An 18703-nucleotide genomic window follows, 5' to 3' on the forward strand; every position below is an offset into this window, starting at 1 on the left:
AATTATTATGACAGCCGAATTGACATCGTGTCCACATTGCTTTAACCCTCCTTTGGTCAGGTTTTTAAGCGTGCGCTGGTCATTTCAATCGCCACCTCGCACGAGAATGACTGCTGCAGCATTTTCCTTGGAAGTGGAGACGGAGCTGATCTCTCTAATAGAAGAGCGTCGCCTGATATGGGACGTTAAACATCCCCATTACCACCGCCGCGACTTTAAAGAAGTAGCATACGCGGAGGTATGCGAGGCACTGGGAGGCCAATTCACCGGTACGTACGGGAACATACCACGTTGCGCGGAGTATCGGAGACTATATCTGATGCTGTGGTGTCTGCTGTTTTTTTTAGCACTGCTTATGGTTAGTGTGGCGTCGTGACTTCCCGACCGTCGATTGCATTAACTATGTGGCTTGGCGTCGTCCGCACGAGAAGTCAAACAGCAGCCACAAAACTTTATTTGACTGCCACGCTGTACCGATGCTCCCTTTTCTGACGTTACTTTTCAGTTGCCCAAGTGCACGTGCGGTTCGCTAACTTGCGCACACAATTTATGCGCGAGAGGCGCAAGATCAAGGCCCGCTCTGGCGCAAGCCCGGACGAGCTCTACCAGCCAAAGTGGGCTCATTACAAAAGCCTGATGTTCCTGGATACCTCCTGCTCCTCGCAGCCAAGTTTTTCGACACTCCACACGCAGGAAGAAGAGGAGGTATGTTGTGTTTATTCCTTGATAGCTGGCGAGTATGCAGGGGCATTTCTAAATGTGTTGTATTGAAGCTGCATTTTGAGTACATCTGTTTTTTGAGCATCCAGGATAAAGTGTTATGTCACCGAATCTTTAAATAATGTTCAAAACTCATTCTGATAAAGCATGTTACAGGATGAAAACTGGCATGCTTTTTGAAATCAACAGTGCATCACATCTTCAATCAAGCTGGCCTGAAGCAAATCGTGGCCTACACAGACAACCGAAATTTGCTGCAGGCAATATTACATTATGTCTACACTGGTGTACAGTTGTGCCCCATCAATACAATATTCTTTAACATGCGCGGCTCAAGTTATGAGCATTTTCTTAAAAACCCAAATTTTTGCATTCATTTTAACCTTGTTAATGGAAACTCATTGCCCAGACGGTAAACAGGGTGAAAGTGCGCACAGCCTCTTGGAAATCTTGTCGCATTAAAATTAATAGCACTGAGAACACAATATCGACTTCCCCTGACAAGTATTTCTATTCTTGTGTTTTATTGCTGAACACCACCGCAAAGGAGTAAAAAAGCTAGCATGATGGCTGTTCTTTGGTTTAGTGCTTTTCAGTATCATGGTGCTTGGCCGGAAGGCCCCATCATTTGCCATGTTGCATGAGTTACTGTCCTCTGTGCTGCTTTGTTACATCAAAGCCTCCTTCAGGAGCACATCGAACTGTATCTAAATATTTTAAAAGTAATGGCAACCACAATAACACACTTGGAACTTCCCAGCTTTTGACTAATCACCGCTTCACTGCCGTCCCCTATGCACAGAAACAGATATTGGGCTAATACCCCTGTCACACGGCATTCCTCGAAGGCCTTTCCAGCAAAGGCACCTTTTTTCACCAAAGGAGCGAAAGCTTAAAGGAGCAGTGACGCAGCTACACGGTGCAGCCCAAAGGTGGAACAGCCATTCAGACTTAGCACCCGCTGCTGTGCTCGAGGCGGCTTAAGTGAATGTTTTAAAATTAAAGTGGGGTATTCTGTTCATTCGTTGAGCTCAGGCAATTTTTTTTATTCTGATTGCTTCCTTAAAAGGACTGCAACAGCTACTCTCATCAGCAGCAGCAGGTTTTGTGCATTGCCTTGGCCACCAGGGGCACTCGGTGTTCTGCAACACTTTCACTGTCTTGAAATCTGGGCATAAAAGATAAACACCCGTACAAAAAGCAAAGCCAGACACACCTTTCGTATTTCTTGAAGATGTTTTCAAACATTTTTGGCTGCATCTACGTTCTTTTTTAATTTATTTTACTTTTTCACATTGGATGGCACTGCGATCACAGGTTCTCGAAGGCCGCGCCTTTGGGCTCCAAAGGTCTTGGACGGGCCAAGGCCCTTAGCAGCAAAGGCACAACATTTGTGCCGTGTAGCTGCACTCCTTATGACTTTGGATATAAAGACCTGACTCTCAAAGGCCTTTGCGGTGCCCGTGTAACAGGGTATAAGTCAGCAACAGGGCCTGATAGAGTGAGAAACAGAATGTTGCGTAATTTAGACGACAGGTCTTTCTCCAACCTCTCAACATACATGCAGGACTGCTGGGAGAAGGGGACGATACCGCAGGAGTGTAAACTCAGAAACCTTATTTAATTCCCAAGTCAGGGAAGAAACCGGGCTCCGAGAACATCGGACCGATATCGCTAACCTCCTGCATGGGTAAGCTTATGGAGCACATCTTTCAGACTCGGCTAAATAAGTATACAGAGGACAGTGGGCTGTACCCGGACACCATGATCGTTTTCAGACCAAAGCTGTCAGCATGCAACGTGATGCTGCAGCTCAAGGAGCAATTCATAGACAAGCAAACCCGAGACTCGAGTGGTCGTGGTGTTGGATGTGGCAAAGGCATTTGACAATGTGAGGCACGTGTCGGTCTTGGAGAAGTTGAACTCACTTAATGTCGGGAGGAGAGTGAACAACTACATCAAGGACTTTCTTACAAACAGGAAAGCCGCTCTCAAGCTAGGGGAAGACTCCATCGAGGACATTACAGTGGGTGACAGGGGGGGCTCCACAGGGTTCGGTGTTATCACCAACCCTCTTCAACACTGTAATGTTGAGACTCCCCGACCATTTGGCGGAAATTGGAAATCTAAACCACACCAGTTACACAGATGACTTAACATTATGGATAAACAAGATAGGCGACCGGCAAATTGAAAGCTCTCTACAAAATGCAATTGACATCATTGAAGAGTACCTGAAACCTAAAGGAGTTAAATGTTCAGCAGAAAAGCCGGAAGCATTGTTCCTCATGCCCCTCGGAAAATGACGGCTTCACCAAAAGCACGAGGCAGGCATCCGCTTGTATGTCAACGGCGGAGAGATCCTCGCGGTCATCAGTATCCACGTCCTCGGGCTTAGAATTCAGGCGAACAGACGAAACACGAAACGCTTGCTAGGTTAGAAGCCAGCACAAATCAAACACGTCATCTTATCAGATGAATAGCAAACAGGCACGCTGGGATGAAGGAGGCGAATCTCTTGAGACTTGCACAAACCTTCGTATTCAGTTAGATAGTGTATGTGGCAGCCTACTTCAATCTGAACACAGTGGAACGGAACAAGCTAGATGTTATTATCAGGAAAAGCATCAAGGTGGCACTCGGATTCCCCCTGAACATGTCTACTGACAGACGTGAAGCTAGGGGTCTCGAACACTCTCGTGGAGCTGACTGAGGCTGCCGTTACAGTGCAGCATGAAAGACTACTCGGATCTAAAATGGAGAGGAAAATTTTAGACAGATTGGGGTACGAGCTTAAGCAGTAGCATGTGCACTCAAGAGACATACCGCGACAAATCAAGGACAAGGTTAAAATCGCTCCGCTGCCCAGAAACATGCACCCTGCCTTTCACAAAGGCAGATGTAAAGACTGAACGGATGCATTACAAACTAGGTATACAGGTTGGCAGGATGTCCTGTATACAGACGCTGTAGTATACGAGATCAAAGTGGCATACGCGCCTGTGGAGGAAGACTGAACCCTGGTGGCATGCTGCACAGTTTGTGGCGCTGAGACCGCAGAAGCAGAGGAAGTGGCCATAGCCTTGGCCATGAGCTAAGGGGGTTTAGGGTGGTCATCAGTGATTCAAAAAACGTTGTAAATGAATTGGGGACGGTGATGGAGACTGCCGTCCGTATATTAAACAGGGAAGGAGGACCCAGAGAACTGGTTCTGCTGGTTTGGGCACCAGCTCACCAAGGACTTAGAGGAAACGAGGAGGCTCATTTAGTCGCCCGAAGTCTCAATTGCCGGTTGACTCCTGGAACCTCCCAAGTCACCGAAACTATAAACAGCAGAGAGGATATGTGCTCGTACCAGGAAATCGCACTATACTACAGACTAAATCGACAAATTCATCCGCCAGTGGACAGAAAGCTCAATAAGAAAGAGGAGGTTGTGTGGAGAAAATTACAGGCGGGGTTTTTTCCCAACCCAGTACTATACAGCAAGTGGCACCCTGAAGTCTTCAGATCACAGTGCAAATTTTGCGACAAGGCAGCAACATTGGTCCACATAGTGTGGACGTGTCTGGCTAAGTACGAGAGTTCGCGCACTCTAGAACCCTTGGGAGGCTTTGCTCTGTAGCCCAGACCCTAACTTCCAGCAGGACATCATTGGTCAAGTCTTTGCTGCTGCTGTGTCCCAAGGGATTCCGGCCGACGGCTAGGGGCGATGGACTTCTCTTGGCGTTCATTGGCTAGTGTTCCATTCATTTATGGAAAATTTGCAAAACGTTAAGTTGAACAGAACAAAAAGTGTGCCTTTTAGCATTATTTCTTAAAAAAAGCATCAGAACAGGCATTGCTCAATATGAAAAAAAAAGAACTTGAATATTCAACATACTGGTGTTTCTCTACGGCATTACATCCTCAACGAATGTGACCACTTGCACTATGACATTTTCACATGTGTCCAGTGACACTGCAGTAATCATGCCGTGTAGCTATTAAAAGCCTTTGCACTGTGTTTTACCTTTCTGCGCTTGAGTAACGTTAGCGCAAGGTACACCTTTGTTTATTGCAATTATGGTGTACCAGTCACACACACTCCTTAAGATGTACTGATAAGGGTTCCACAGTCTGTAACAGCAATGGGACACTCCATTAAAAACCACAAAGAGAACATTGTGTAAGGAGAACAGCAGATGCTTTTTATATAATCAAGATTGAACAACTACAGTGCACCTCAAAAACAAGATCTCAGCAGAAGAAAAGAAACACAGAAAATATGGATATAACAGTGCATAAAGAAACTTACACCCAAAAATAAATGCACAAACAATAGTGAAGGAAACAAGTTTAACAAAGCATAACCAGTCAATACTCAAGAACTCTATGAACTGTAAAAAAGGGTAATGAAATAAAGACATGAACGCATGAGGTGCAACCGAATCTCTTACTGTTTTGCAAAAAATTTATTCATAAATGATTGTTTCAACGCCCGCATCTAACAGACTGTGTCTTGCGTTATACTGTAGCTCACTTCAGAAACAAAAGCCGTACTCCGGGTACATTAAAATAGGTGGCAGAGAGCCAGGTTACTCATAGTAAGAGCTTTTGTCACAAAGGATTACAAATGGATACAAAAGACATTGATGTCTATCAATTATCAACTCATTGTTCCATAGATGGCTTTAATGTTCAACCTTTTTTCTTTACATCGTACAGTTTTTCCATGACTACATCCACAGTATTCATCTCAATATCTTTATCAGTGGCAAATGGCTGCTGAGGCCAATGATGAAGGATCAAGTTCTGGCCACGGCTGCTGCATTTCGGGGAAAGCAGCACATAAAAATGGCAATGTTACTGGGTTATACTAGTGCAGAAGAGCTCGGGTGGTCAAAATTAATTAGTAACCCTGCAATAGACCATTTCTCATAATCGATTTGTGTCACGAATTTCCCCGGAGAACACTCGGACCGAAAGAATGGACTAGGCGACAGCTGGGCCCACACAGACGCACATTTAATACACCCTACGTGGCATGCACACTAGCACGCAAAACTAACACAAAACAGACTGTAAATACACACGACCCGGAACCACTGCTACCAGCGTCAACTACTAGCACTCTACTGTTAACGGTCGGCGTTCGTGCTCACTGTTCGTTCTGTCCGGATGCGGCGTTGCATGCGTCCAGTAGCCGGCTTCTAGATGGCATTCGACGTGCTGAGGCTGGCGTCGGTGTCGTATAAGCTCCCGGTCCAAGCATCCTTGGAGGTGACGCCAGTGTTGTTGGCGTTGGGGGCACCACCCGAATGGGTGGCAACAGCGCTGGAGACACACTTGGCTGTAGCAGGTGGTAGCGTCCTCAGTTAACTCCCCAGAACGGGCTCAGGAACAGCAGGAAGCCCACGATGCATTGCCGTAGAACGCGAGCTCACCGGAGCAGTAGCCTGCGTCGCACTATTCAAGCCAAAGCGTCCCTGACCCGCCGGAGCCTCCGCTTCTCTGTTCTTCCCCCTTGTGCCTCACTCTCCGTCATCCTTTTATAGCCTTGGCGTTAGTCCATGTAAGCCTTGTCGTCTTCTTCTCTTCTCCACCAATCATCTCTCTCCACCTTACCGAATGCTTCTTCATCTTCTATAGTCTTCGGTTAATCCACGTTATCCTTATTGCCAACCTCTTGCCTCCATAATTTTATTTTAAACTGCCTATGAAATGTGACAATGTGCAACTTTGAGCATTGGGGATTACTGTATGGGATAAATTAGTCATTAAATCCTAGTACTGCCATGATGGCTCAGTGGTTAGGGTGCCCGACTGCTGAACCCAAGGATACGGGCTGAATCCCAGCCGCCATGGCCGCTTTTCGATGGAGGCGAAAAGCAAAGCAGCTGTTTACTACAGTGACAGTGTACGTTAAAAAACCCAAGGTCGTAGAAATTTCCGAAGCCCTTCACTGTAGCGTCCCTGAGTCGCCTTGGGAATTTTAATACAAGCATAACTATGTTTCAATTGTGGCCCCATACGTTAAATAAGATACAGTTTAGCCTGTGTAGTTTTGACTTAAGATTTTGTGTCCTTTTGTTTTAGGAGACTGAACGGCAGTGCGAGCACTGGAACAACGAATCCGCAGATCAAGAAATGGATTTTCCTTGTTCGTCACAAAATTGTGCAGAGCCAAGTCTGCCAGCACAGCAGATTGGAGAGGGGACTTCAAGGCCTGGAAAAAAGAGAAGGCGAAATGATGACGAGACAGAACAAAGGAAAGTTCTGCTGACAACAGCGGTGGAAACATTACAGAGAAGTCAGCAACGCCTGGCGGCCAATGATGAATGCGACGCATTTGGCAGCATGATGGCGCATGCTGTCCGCCAAATACCGCCAGGCCCAGACCGTCAGTTGGCCATGCTAAATGCCCATCAGGCAATTGTAAAAATTAATTTATCTAGGCACAGTGTTCCAGTGGAAATGTTAAACGTCCTCAACATGCAGGAATAAAAACAGATTTCTATTTCACCTGGACACAAGTTTCCACTGCCAGCTAACTTGGCCTTCATTGCAGAAGTAGCTCTTGAAAACTTCTCTAGTTTCCCGAGCACTCCTGCTGCAGTTCCCGCCAGTTTTTGAGAGCGGCTTCATGGCACCACAAGGGTCTGCCCGGTCGCGCCAGGATCCTTGATGGACATGTCCTGCGCATGAGCAAAGAATGCAATGTACGGCAGCAGCATGAAGCATTTCTTGTAGCATAAGAACACAACACTACCTTAGGCAAGGCTAATAAGAACGTCCACATGATGGTGCATGCTTTGTTTCAAGGGACCCACCTTAAAATATTTTTGCAATACTTAAATAGCAATTTAAGTGCACCAAGTCAACGTTATTCTTTCATAAAGTGTTTTTATTTCTTTTCCTTTATTAATACCCCCAGGGCCATTTGGCATTACAGAGGAGAATGTTAATGTGACTATTTGCATAACTAATGACATTTCTAACACACGCATAATCTCCATTTTAAATGAAAGCATCATCCTTCTGTCTTTACACGTTAGGCCATTTGGTCAGAAATACACACTGCTGTTTTTAGAGCTCAGCTCTTAGGTGCCGTTCCTTAACTCCTGCTGTATTTAAAGCGTAGCTCAGGCTTCTTTTTCTAGATTCCTAGTCAGTGGCCTCACACGCCACCTGCCAGCTGTGGCAGGTAGTAGCAGAGCGAAATGCCACGGCGAGCAGGTGGTAGATTGGAGAGATGGAAATCCCCTCCTTGAATTTGAACCTGGCAGTTTTGGATCCCGAATAAGACATGTAACCCTTAGGTCATGCATGGACATTAGGACAGCTTAGTTAAAGTGGGGCATTATATCTAGGTCAGGTGGTCTTTCACACAGTGCGTTAGTTTACGAGTGTATTCAATGTATGTTTCAGATAATGTGTAAGATGAGAATGAGCGAATTTGAATGCGTAAGCATTTTATGGCTATGTTTGCGGTTTTGTGCCCTCACGAGCTTCTCATCACGATAACGTTCGAACAAATTGAGTTATAAGAAAAAGTGGGCGGGGCCACAGCGAAAGTGGCGCCAAATTTGAAAGAGAGGTGACGAGTTGAGTAAACAGAGGCAAGGAGGTGCGAGGAGGAGTCAATGTTTGCGCATTCCTCCAATGCAGGTGCCGCAGTGATCTCATACTTTTTAGAGGGAGTTTAATGGTGTAGTGATTAAGCAGGCAGCAAAGTGCATTAAGGTGAACGTAAATCTGAAAAGAGCCGTAGACAAGAACCATTAACGCGATCACAATGTAAGGACAACTCAAACTTCGCATTACCGAGTATTGTAATCGTCAGTAAATTTCTTTTGAAAAAAAATTCAGACTGTCACACTGCACGGACAGGAATACAGTCAAGCCTTGTTAATGTGAACAATTTGGTTGCTGAGCAAATCTGTTCATAGAGCAGCCAGTCCAGTGAATTGTGAAGGGAAAAAAGCTCAGGAAAAAGAAAACAATTCTATGGTTAAGATCTCCAGATCACCAATTGTAGTAACGAAAGAGCCGTTACACTAAATTAAAGTGGTGCGGTTTGAAGCACCTAGTGGTCCATGAGGTGTGTGTCAGTGATAATACACCTCCTACTGTGGCTGCTGAGATCTCTCAAACCACTGTGCACATCTGTACTCAGTCAGTTCACAGCTGCTAAAAGCTAATTTATATGCAGCATATAAAGTAGACAGAGATGTCTTCACAGCCATTCAATGAATATAGCAGACAGTAAGGGGTGTCAACTGGACTCTTGGCACCCTAAAGCATGAAACCACAAAAGAGAAGCCGTGACTAGAAACATTTCCCCTTTCTCACTGCCATTCAATAGTACCCTGTGGTCAAAATATTGGAAAGCTCCAGATTGAACAGTCAACATTCTGCTACAGCAGTGGCTCGTTAATATGGATAGTTCAGTTCTATATTAGCCGGCAAAAGTACATGACCTGCAATGGGCGCTATACTTCCCCCCGTCCATTGCCTGGACGAGCTTCCATATTAACAAGGCACAAAATATACTGAAAAACCTTGGTCCCCAGAAAAGCTGCCCATAGTTTGAATCGTCCACATTAACTGGGGTCGCATTAATAGGACACAACTGTACTCAACCTACACATTGGCAAAGCTCACACAGCACTTTGAAGACTGGCACTGCTGATCTGACTGCAGAGTAAATGCTTGGCAGTGGCCCTCCTTTCAAGACCTTGCAAAACGAATAAACGTTCCAAAGTAGAGAAGACAGATATAACAAATTCAAATATTGAATGAGGCACTGCACACAGCAGTACACAAGCGGGAGTGATCTGTTGGGTTGAAAGTAGTTGTTCATGACGAACCGAAACACTGAAGCGGAGGGCCGTTCAGATATGCAATCTTGACAAACCAGACCCATGTATGTTGCATAAATAGAAAAAGAAGCTGGGAAAATGTTGCGTGACATCTATTCCAAGTCATAAAATTATTGTAGGCACAGCATTCCTGCTCTTTGTCCTGATCACTTGTAAAAGAAGGAGAGCACTGTATGCTGCCATGATTACAGATATGCACAGGTTTCAACAGAGGTGAACAGGACAGGCTATTGGCCTCCTTGCCTTTTTCACACATGGTCTAAAACTGGCAGGTATCAGATGCATAGCCTGGTAGAGCCTGCGGGTGCTGTTTGAAGAGGTGAGCTACGATCACACTTGCAAAAGGGTACAGTGCTCCATTTACTGATGTCTGCCCCTGTGCATACTCTCATGATCAGTATTCCAAATAAATACTTGGAAGCGCATTAATAAACTGCTGCTTATAAGAATGTGTTCTGTCAAGTCATCAACGGCATACACAGTTATACAGACTAGGCAGGCCTTGTGCGTTCCTAGCAGTGCAACAGCTTCAAGACACAAGCCAAGATTGCCACGAATTTCGCAAAGTAGGAGAAAGTGGTGTCTTGCCTGTTAGCACATCTTCCACATCAAGGCTCTCGGGTGGAGTATACAGTTGTCTTGATGCCCCCCTTGACCGAAGATAATTGTGCAATGCAACTGTGGCAAGCACAAGTTGCACTGCCTTGAGGGGCTTGTGTCGCATCGGCGCCCTGTATATCTGCCAGCGGCTGGCTAAAATGCCGAAAGCGTTTTCTGCAGTGCGCCTGGCACGAGAGAGCCTGAAATGAATGGGTTCAAGAATGAGGACAAAAGTGAAAAAAAAAAAAAACCCTTTCATAGCTGCTTCATCCGTTCATGACACTGTGACTGGGCAGTAAATGCTCCTATTAAGTACATAATATTCCAAAGGAACAGCGGAAGCATGGTTTACTGCATTACAAGATAGTCTGGATGCAAGAAAGTTGGTTACAATGCAAATTAAGTAGGTTGCAAGGCCACCACTCCCGAACTGCACCCGGAAAAATGGAGAATCAGCTGGATGAAAGCAAATTCCGTCATTGTGCAACCCGCACCCTGACCCTCATCATCCTCTGCCCGAGATCCAAACAATTCCCACACCAGGAAGGTACCTTTGCTGCGAAACTACTTTTGAAAATAATTGTACGCCTTCAAAAAATAAACTTAAGTGACCAAAACAGGTGCAGGAATGGATATTGTGTACGATTTTACGCAGGCCGCACCTGTAGTTAAAAATCCTCTTGTCGTGCTGCAGCTCGGCGACTGGATATGGCCGCATGAGATATGGCTTGAGGCCAAATCCCTCGTCTCCCACAATTACATAGGGAGCACTGGTACAAGAGTTGGGCAGCTGCTCAGGAGGGGGAAGGCATGTTGGGTCTGACTCGATTCTTAAGCGCAGCTTTGCCTCGGTCCAGACCCCACTGTCATTTAGGCGTCCGTTTTTGCCAACATAAGCAAAGATGAAGTTGAGGTCAGCATCCACAAGTGCCATGAGAACTATACTAAATGTTCCCTTATAGTTCCTGTACGCAGCTCCACTCCCTGGTGGTGGCGTGATGACAACATGCTTGCCATCCAGTGCCCCTATGCAATGTGGGAACTGCCACAGTTCTTGAAAGCCTTGCGCTATTTGTAGCCATTCTTCGTGGCATGTGGGTGCCTGTAGAAGGGAAACAACCAAAAGTGCAACGTTGAGACATGCTTTGCTCAACTGTATATTAGTGGACGCACACAATTTCACTGTAAAAATTAGTGTACTCTCCATGACAACTTCTTTTAGTGTAGTCCATAATTTATACACCTGCACTTTTTTATTGCTTGTCAAGGAACCTTTGCAAAGCAAAGTATTTTGATTGAATGTGTACATCTGCAGATTGCCTGCAGCATTACATAAACGACAACACTTCAGCATTGGTTTCCATCCTTGATAATGTGTAAAGTGTTGAAAATTACAGTAAAGTGCACATACCTTCAGCACTTTTGGCTTCAGAACTCTGTGTATTGCTTGAGACACCTCAGATATAATTCCGGATATGGTATTATGTGCCACATAAAATGCGAACTGCAGCGACATTTCGCTGTTTCCTGAAAGAGAGAATGTGGGCATTAGTGTAATGTGGACAACTACATTTTCTCCAGAAGGGGATTTGAATATGTGGCATACACACACGGCAAAATTATCTGTTAACCCAGCTTGCAAAACACACCAGAAAATGGTTAAAAAAAAAAAACTTCCCAGCTGTCCTTGCAAAGAAGTAGCATTCAATCACTGCATACCAGAGACAACTTTAGGTGCGAGTGCTGGCAGGTGCAGGTGCTGAGATGCCATTTAAAATGTAACCTGCAGAAAACGGCAAAAAAAATGCAGGCAGCAGATGCTTTTAACGCCAAAACTATGTTGCAGTGGTGAGTCCCGATCGAACTGTCAAATTCGTCTGCCTGGCTTGTTTCCCTAAACACAATTCAGCCCTGTTATTTTGTATCTCCCGCCATGATATTCTGCAGTAGGCCCTATAAATGCAGTCTATCGCACTGTTTGATTTTTTTTTATTCGCCACAATCGCTTTAATTGACTTCAATTAACTCACTCAGAAAACGTAATTAAAATGCTAGGCTGGGTCACACTAATTAGCATTAACAGCAATAATTAAGATGCTTAAGTGCATGTGATGATCACTGTGCGCACTTATTACAGGGAACCGATTGCTGCTGATGCGCAAGTGGAAGCCCTTGAGGAATTTAGACATGACAGCGCTTGAACGGCAGCGATCGAGCAGTATGCTGCAAATCATGTCATTCAACTAAATTTCTTACGCGATTTTAGACATAAAGCGCAAATGGTAATAAACGTCGCCTCCAGCTCCGGCACCTGAATCTCTGCTGAGTTTAAAATGTGCCGGATGTCATAGCGTGCGACGCGCTCGATCGCTCACCTGTTGCAAGGTACCGTAGAGTAATGGCCAGCCGTTCTCCTGCCTGAATAGCTTCCCTGAAAGGCGTACCTTTCTTGGTGATGTGCGGCCTTACTTCACCAAGGAGCTCTTCAAAGGTGGCCGTGTCCATCCGTATCCAGCGGCGATAATTTTCGCTGTCTTCAAGGGCCAGCTCCCGCATCAGATTTTCATAGGCGCCCTGCTGTTTCCTGCGCTGCAGCCACGGCGACACCCAGGAAGTCCGCGGCTTCTTTGCAGGCGGCTCCTCCAACAGCTCCAGTATTACTAGAGCTGCTGTAGCAACAGCAGCCGCCGATTCAGCTTCCATTTCAGACGCGCGGAGATTGCCGGAGTGTGGATGCTTTGGTCGATGCCGAAGCGCAGAAGGGCGGCAGCGAGAGCGGAATTCCCCCGGGAAGGTCACGTGACAAACTACCACTGCGGCGCGCCGTTTTCGTGATAACGCGAGAAGAGAGGGCACGGAGTTGGCCGATGGTTTCCGAGCGTTGTCTTGCTAGTGTGACATGGGAGTTTGCAGACCATCGGCCAACACCTGTTTGGCGAGCGAGAGGGAGCCGACGCCGACAGTCGGCCGACTGTTTTCGTCGGCGCAGTGTGACATAGAGCCAGACATCACGACGACATGGTTTTGGCAGACCGAGTCGGCCGACTGTTGGCCTAGTGTGACAGGCCCTTTAGGGAGCAGAGGACAGATGCAGCGTATATAGTACAGAGGGGCGGGCACGTACTTTGCTATCGTCAATTAGAGCACAAAGCAGAACGTGTGGGATTCCTCATGAATCATTATATAGCTGGCACAATAAATGAGTTCTAAGTATTAACGAGATCATACTTAAGCTTAATACGAGGTTCAAACTGAAGGTGGCGCAGGCCTACATACAGCCAGGATGATTGTTGAAATCTATGAAGATGTGAAATGGTGAAACAGTCAACGAACAATGTAAAATCACTGTATGCTGTAGTGATGGGGGACTTCAATGAGAAGTTCGGCAAGAAGCCGGCTGGAGTTATTAGTAGAGTCCGCTGAGAGAAATAATTTGCGGAATATGCATACGTTCCTCCGCAAACCAGATAACAGGTAGTGGACGGGGAAGAGCCCCAATGGTGACAATAAAAATGAAATAGACTTCATACTATGCGCTCACACTGGCATCGTTCAGGATTCAGAGGTCCTTGGAAAGGTGCTTTGCAGCGACCACAGAATGGTAAGGTATCAAATTAGCTCAGGCTTGAAGAGGGAACAGAAATGAGTGAGGCGGAAGCCTATTAACGAGTTCTCAGTTAGAGGGAAAAAAAATTCAGGATATCGCTGCAGAACAAATATTCGCCTTTAACTGAGGGAGACGATCTTAACATTCGAACAATGAACGATAATCTGACTGCTATCATTACAGAGTGTGCATTATAAGTAGCAGGTAGGATGGTTCCACGGGATACCCGCAAGCTATCTCAGGAGATGGAAGATCTGATTAAGAACCCCCAAAGCTTGAGGGCATCTAGCCCTAGAGACAAAATAGAAAGGGCAGAGCTGTAAATGTTAATAAATAAGAAGATAGCTGACATAAGGGAGTTTCATATGGGGAAAATCGAGTGTGCTCAAAAGAACAGAAGTAGCCTAAAAGCGGCGAAGAGGAAAGTAGGCATAGGTAAAGGCCAGATGTATGCGTTCAGAGACAGAGGGCAATGTCAATAGGATTAAGGGTATGATAGGTAAAGTAGCCGAAGAGTTCTACTCAGATTTATACTGAAGCGAATATAAAAAGAAAGTTAATCAGAGATGCAGAAGCTCACAGCAATGGGATATCCCAGCAGAAACGAAACAGGAAGACAGCCTTAGGAGCAAAGGTGGAACGCAGCCAGTAAGGATCACATAACAGCAGGTCTGTTGAAGGACGAAGGGGAGATTGTCCTAGAAACACGCCGCCCTGCATAAATATTGTCTTACGACCTCGAGCGTACCAGATGTTTGTAAGTGCACTGAAGTTATCTTAATTTATGAGAAGGGAGACAACACGGGCTTGAAAAATTACTGATCAGCTTGCTGTCTGTTGCCTACAAGATAATAACTAAGACAATTGCTAATAGTGTTAGGACAATCCTAGACTGCAATTAATCAAATGATCAGACAGGCTTTAGCAAAGTATATTCGACAACACACCATGTTCACACAAGCAATCTGGTGATAGAGAAGTCCGCAGAATATAACCATGCCCTATACAGCGTGTTTCACCGAAATCCTTAAACAAGCTAGAAGAGCAGTTTTTCGGCAAAGCATTGTCAGCAGTGCAGTACACCAGAATACAGAAAAGATGTGCTATTTGAGGCCGGTTAATTGATAATGAATAGCTACCTTTCTTACTATTACTTTAGGCTCTCTAATTACTGAGGACACTGTAGCTGAACAAATATTTGGATACATCGCGGCATAATGCATGCACATTAGATGCTTGCAAGGAAAGCAACCTGTCCAGTGCATGTAAGTTATCGAAAGATCCAAGATTTCTAGGGCCACAGCGGCAAGGGTAACCGTCTTTTTGAAACTAAAAACTAATCGGGATCTTACGCCGGCCTAAATGACTGTCGGTGATTATACAGCCTAGAAGTAAGAGTTTAAAAGTTAAGCATTCAATATTAGATAACCAGACTGCTAGTCAGCGCATCCTAGCTGTATTATGATGCATGGCACCGCTTACAATGCAATGACGGAAAAACTTCTAACTCAAAAAGCCTGTTTTAAAATTTTTAAAAATCTTAGGTGAAACACGTGTACATTACTTTGATTATGAGAATGCAGATGACTCAGTGGAAGTCTCAGCAGACGTGTAGGCATTGCGGAATCAGGGTGTACAAGAATCTTATGAGAAAATATTGGAAGATATCTACCTTACTCCTCCATAAAGTCAACAATAAAATTCCAATAAAGAAGCGTGTCAAGCAGGGAGGCACGATCTCGCCAAAGTTGTTCACAACCTGTTTACATTAGGTATTCCGAGGCCTAGGTTGGGAACAGCTAGGGATAAGAGTTAAAGGAGAATATATAAATGATCTGCGATTTGCTGATTGCATGGCCTTGCTAAGTCAGTTTGGAGGTGAACTGCAAAGCATGATCAATGAGTTGGTAGAATGGTTGGTCTAAAAAGTAACATGCAGCAAACCAAAGTAATATTGAACAGTCTCGCAATGGAACTGCAGTTCACAATTGAAAGAGAGGTGCTGGAAGAGGTAAGCTAATACACATGCTTTAGCCAAGTAGTGCTACAGGTAGTGCTTTTCGCGTGCTACTGCGACATTCGTTTTGTGCCGCTGTTGATGACTACTGCTGGTAATGTACGGCATCGGTGATGCTTCGAACGTTCCTTGTGCCTGCCTAACTTCAATCGAACGAAATTAAGCCTCTTTCGTCTCGTGTATTTTAGCGTGTTTCTCAGGACCAAGTTTCACAATTCGGTCGGAAAGTTCAGCACAATGCTGTCACAGCTCTGATGTACTATGCGTTGTGCTTATTGCCTTAACTGAAAGCTGGTGGCTTGGATCCTGTGTTTCTCTCTGACACAACATTCGTATTATTCTTCCTTTTCTGCTATGCGAATTTAGGGCCTCCATTTGTACTACACATCGACCAATATTGAAGTGAATACAGTAGCCTAGGGGCCAAGGAAAGCTAATAGCTTCCATTGCAGGGAACGCATGATAAAAGGGGTACTTCTCTTTAATAGCAAAAAGCACAAGACAGCACCTATTATGTATAGGCCGGGCCCTTCAATTATGAAGGATCGCGTGTCAAGACCAAAAAAAAAAATCTCGTAAGCCTTGTATATAATTGCGGGCTCCGTGTTCTCGTGGCTATTCTTAATGATGTGATAAATCACCTTTTAAGTTCGTTTGAGTAGACGTACGCTGAAGTGACTTGTTTGTACTGGCGTGTTGCAGGAGAACTTTAGATGCGGTATTGGAACTGTTATGAAAAATGCAGCAATGTACGCAAGTGTGATGTTTGTATTGGCATGTGCTGCAAGTACTCAACTAAAATCTTTTCTTTTCTTGGGTATTGAGATACTGTATTAGAATGGTACTTTTACTGGAACCATTCCTTACTGAGAATCAGCGTCGTATCTGTACTCTTACTTCTTTGCAGCTTTGGGCCAGGTGGAACAACCGGCTTCTTCGTGGTCTTGGCGGCATTCGGGGAAGCACCGATGAAGAATTTTGGACTATATTATTGTCCTTTGAGAAATTTTCAGTAATACAGAATTGATTGATGTATCAAATGAGTCTCGCTTATTAAAACTGCCTCTACAAGAGGTAAGAGCTAGTATAGTTTAATGAGAGGAAAGGCGGACAGGGGTTGACATGTCCCCGGCATGCTACTACACAGAGAGGAAATTTGAAGAAACGGAAAGACAGCTAGAGCAAATCGAGGAGGATAATGTCACAATACAATGAATATTACGATGTCCCCCTGCAGGCAAGAAAGATGTCCACGCACGCACTGGCTGGCATTCAACACTCACAGCGATTTCACTTTAGCACACGCAGTCCGTCTTTTACATTCTCACACACACAAACCTCGTAGCCATACAGCTTTCGCTGCGTTGACACGAGTTAACTTTAAGTTAATGCCTCTCGTCCCACCCAACGATGGGCCGGCTTCCTATAACCTTCCCATAATTTGGCAAAAGTAATCCGTTATACCTGGCTCCCAGAACTGTCCTTCTTCAGATGGCTTGACGAACAGACGAGGCATCGCTGCCGCACTGTCTTGGTTGTGAAGGTTACCTACCTTAGTAGAGGGAAGCGTACGCTGAGATCTGTTTGTCTGAAAAAAGGCCACGGATAAACCCGCACTCACCCACAGTGTCAGGCGTGATGCGCATGCTAAGACGTGAAAGGAGTTTTCTGCGCCACTTGACCGAAAATATTCGGGAGGGTCTTTCCTCCAAGCGTGAGCTCGACACTTCGCGATCAGCTCAAGCTGTCTGCAAGTGTGAGGCACCAGTCTACGACTGACGAACGCGAAACACACGCTCAGATTCGCCCCACAGTCTTCCCCGTCACCTGTTAGTCGGTCGACACTCCCACCGCCTTGAGCTGTACACGGTTACTTTCCTTTGTTCAGACACAAGGAGCTGAGTCGACCCTCCCTTCGCACTCTATATTCGCGCGTGCGCGAAGCAAACCTCGCTTGACCAGTGCATTTATTTTCGAAAGATCTGTAATTAGTGCTGTTACATTTCGTCAGGATGCTTACGTCAGTCGAAGGATGCTTATGTCAGTAGAAGGGCTAGGGCAAAAGCTCTACACAACATACACAACCAAGATGAGCATGCAGTATATGTAGATGCCACAGAATATCCCCAGAAACAAGCGTTCGCAGTAACGGTGGTGGATACGCAAGGTAAACTGATAGTCTCCGGCACTACCATAACGAAATGTCATCCACTACATGTCATCCACTATGTCCGAAGACTCACGGTGCGAAGTTTAGGGCTGGTCCTTGTGAGCAGTTCACGTTCCTCTTAGTTTATTGAAAGTGTTTCCTGTCGATCCCACGCTGTCGCTTTCTGTTGTGTTGTCTTGGGTTTAGTGGCACATAATCATCTAAGGCTGTCAAGCGCCAAAGACAAGGTATAGAAAATTGTTTTGCACAGAATTTTTGGAAAAAGTGTAAAGGAACGGTAGTGTAAAGTGCATAAAGAGTTATTCTGTACTACCCAGTGAAGCTAAGGAGCAAAGATTTCAGAAATGTGTTGTGTTGTGTTTTATGGCACATGGCAACTAAGGCCATCATGCGCCAGGGTCAAGGTATATGGAGGTTGTTTCCAGCGGAGTTTTATAGAAAAAATAAAATAATCGGGGATGTACAGGGCCTGCAACATTAGTTTTTATTACCTAGTGATGACAGAGTAAAGAAATTTTATAAATGGCTTAAATACAAGCTTTAAAGAAGCTCAGGTAGCCTCAGCAGTCATCCTTGACAGGGCAAGGATGTTGGAGCCTCTCTATTCATCAAATAAAAACCTCAGACTTCTTCTCAGGAGCGAAAAGGTGGATGAGATGCATCGAAAAATGGAGAGAAACAGTGGTTAAAAATTTAGAGTTTGTCAAGAAAACCTGCTTCTCTTC

General features: G+C 45.2%; 1 protein-coding gene across 5 annotated transcripts in view; it reads left to right on the plus strand.

Moving 5' to 3' along the window:
* Nucleotides 1-18175, plus strand: part of LOC144115726 (regulator of chromosome condensation-like) — a 113224-nt gene extending 95049 nt beyond the window's left edge. For 3 of the 5 annotated variants that reach the window (XM_077650210.1, XM_077650207.1, XM_077650206.1), the window contains 2 exons: nt 506-705; nt 6799-7226. Coding sequence is in view for 3 of the 5 variants with exons in the window: in XM_077650207.1 (XP_077506333.1) it covers nt 550-705; nt 6799-7206 (564 nt within the window). In the remaining 2 variants the exon portion in view is untranslated. Of the gene's footprint in view, nt 1-505; nt 706-6798; nt 7227-16715 lie in introns of those variants that run through there. The other 2 variants (XM_077650211.1, XM_077650212.1) reach the window with 1 other exon arrangement.
* Nucleotides 18176-18703: the final 528 nt, after the last annotated feature.

The sequence above is a fragment of the Amblyomma americanum genome, chromosome 1 (genome assembly GCF_052857255.1).
Source record: "Amblyomma americanum isolate KBUSLIRL-KWMA chromosome 1, ASM5285725v1, whole genome shotgun sequence".
Lineage (NCBI taxonomy): Eukaryota > Metazoa > Arthropoda > Arachnida > Ixodida > Ixodidae > Amblyomma > Amblyomma americanum.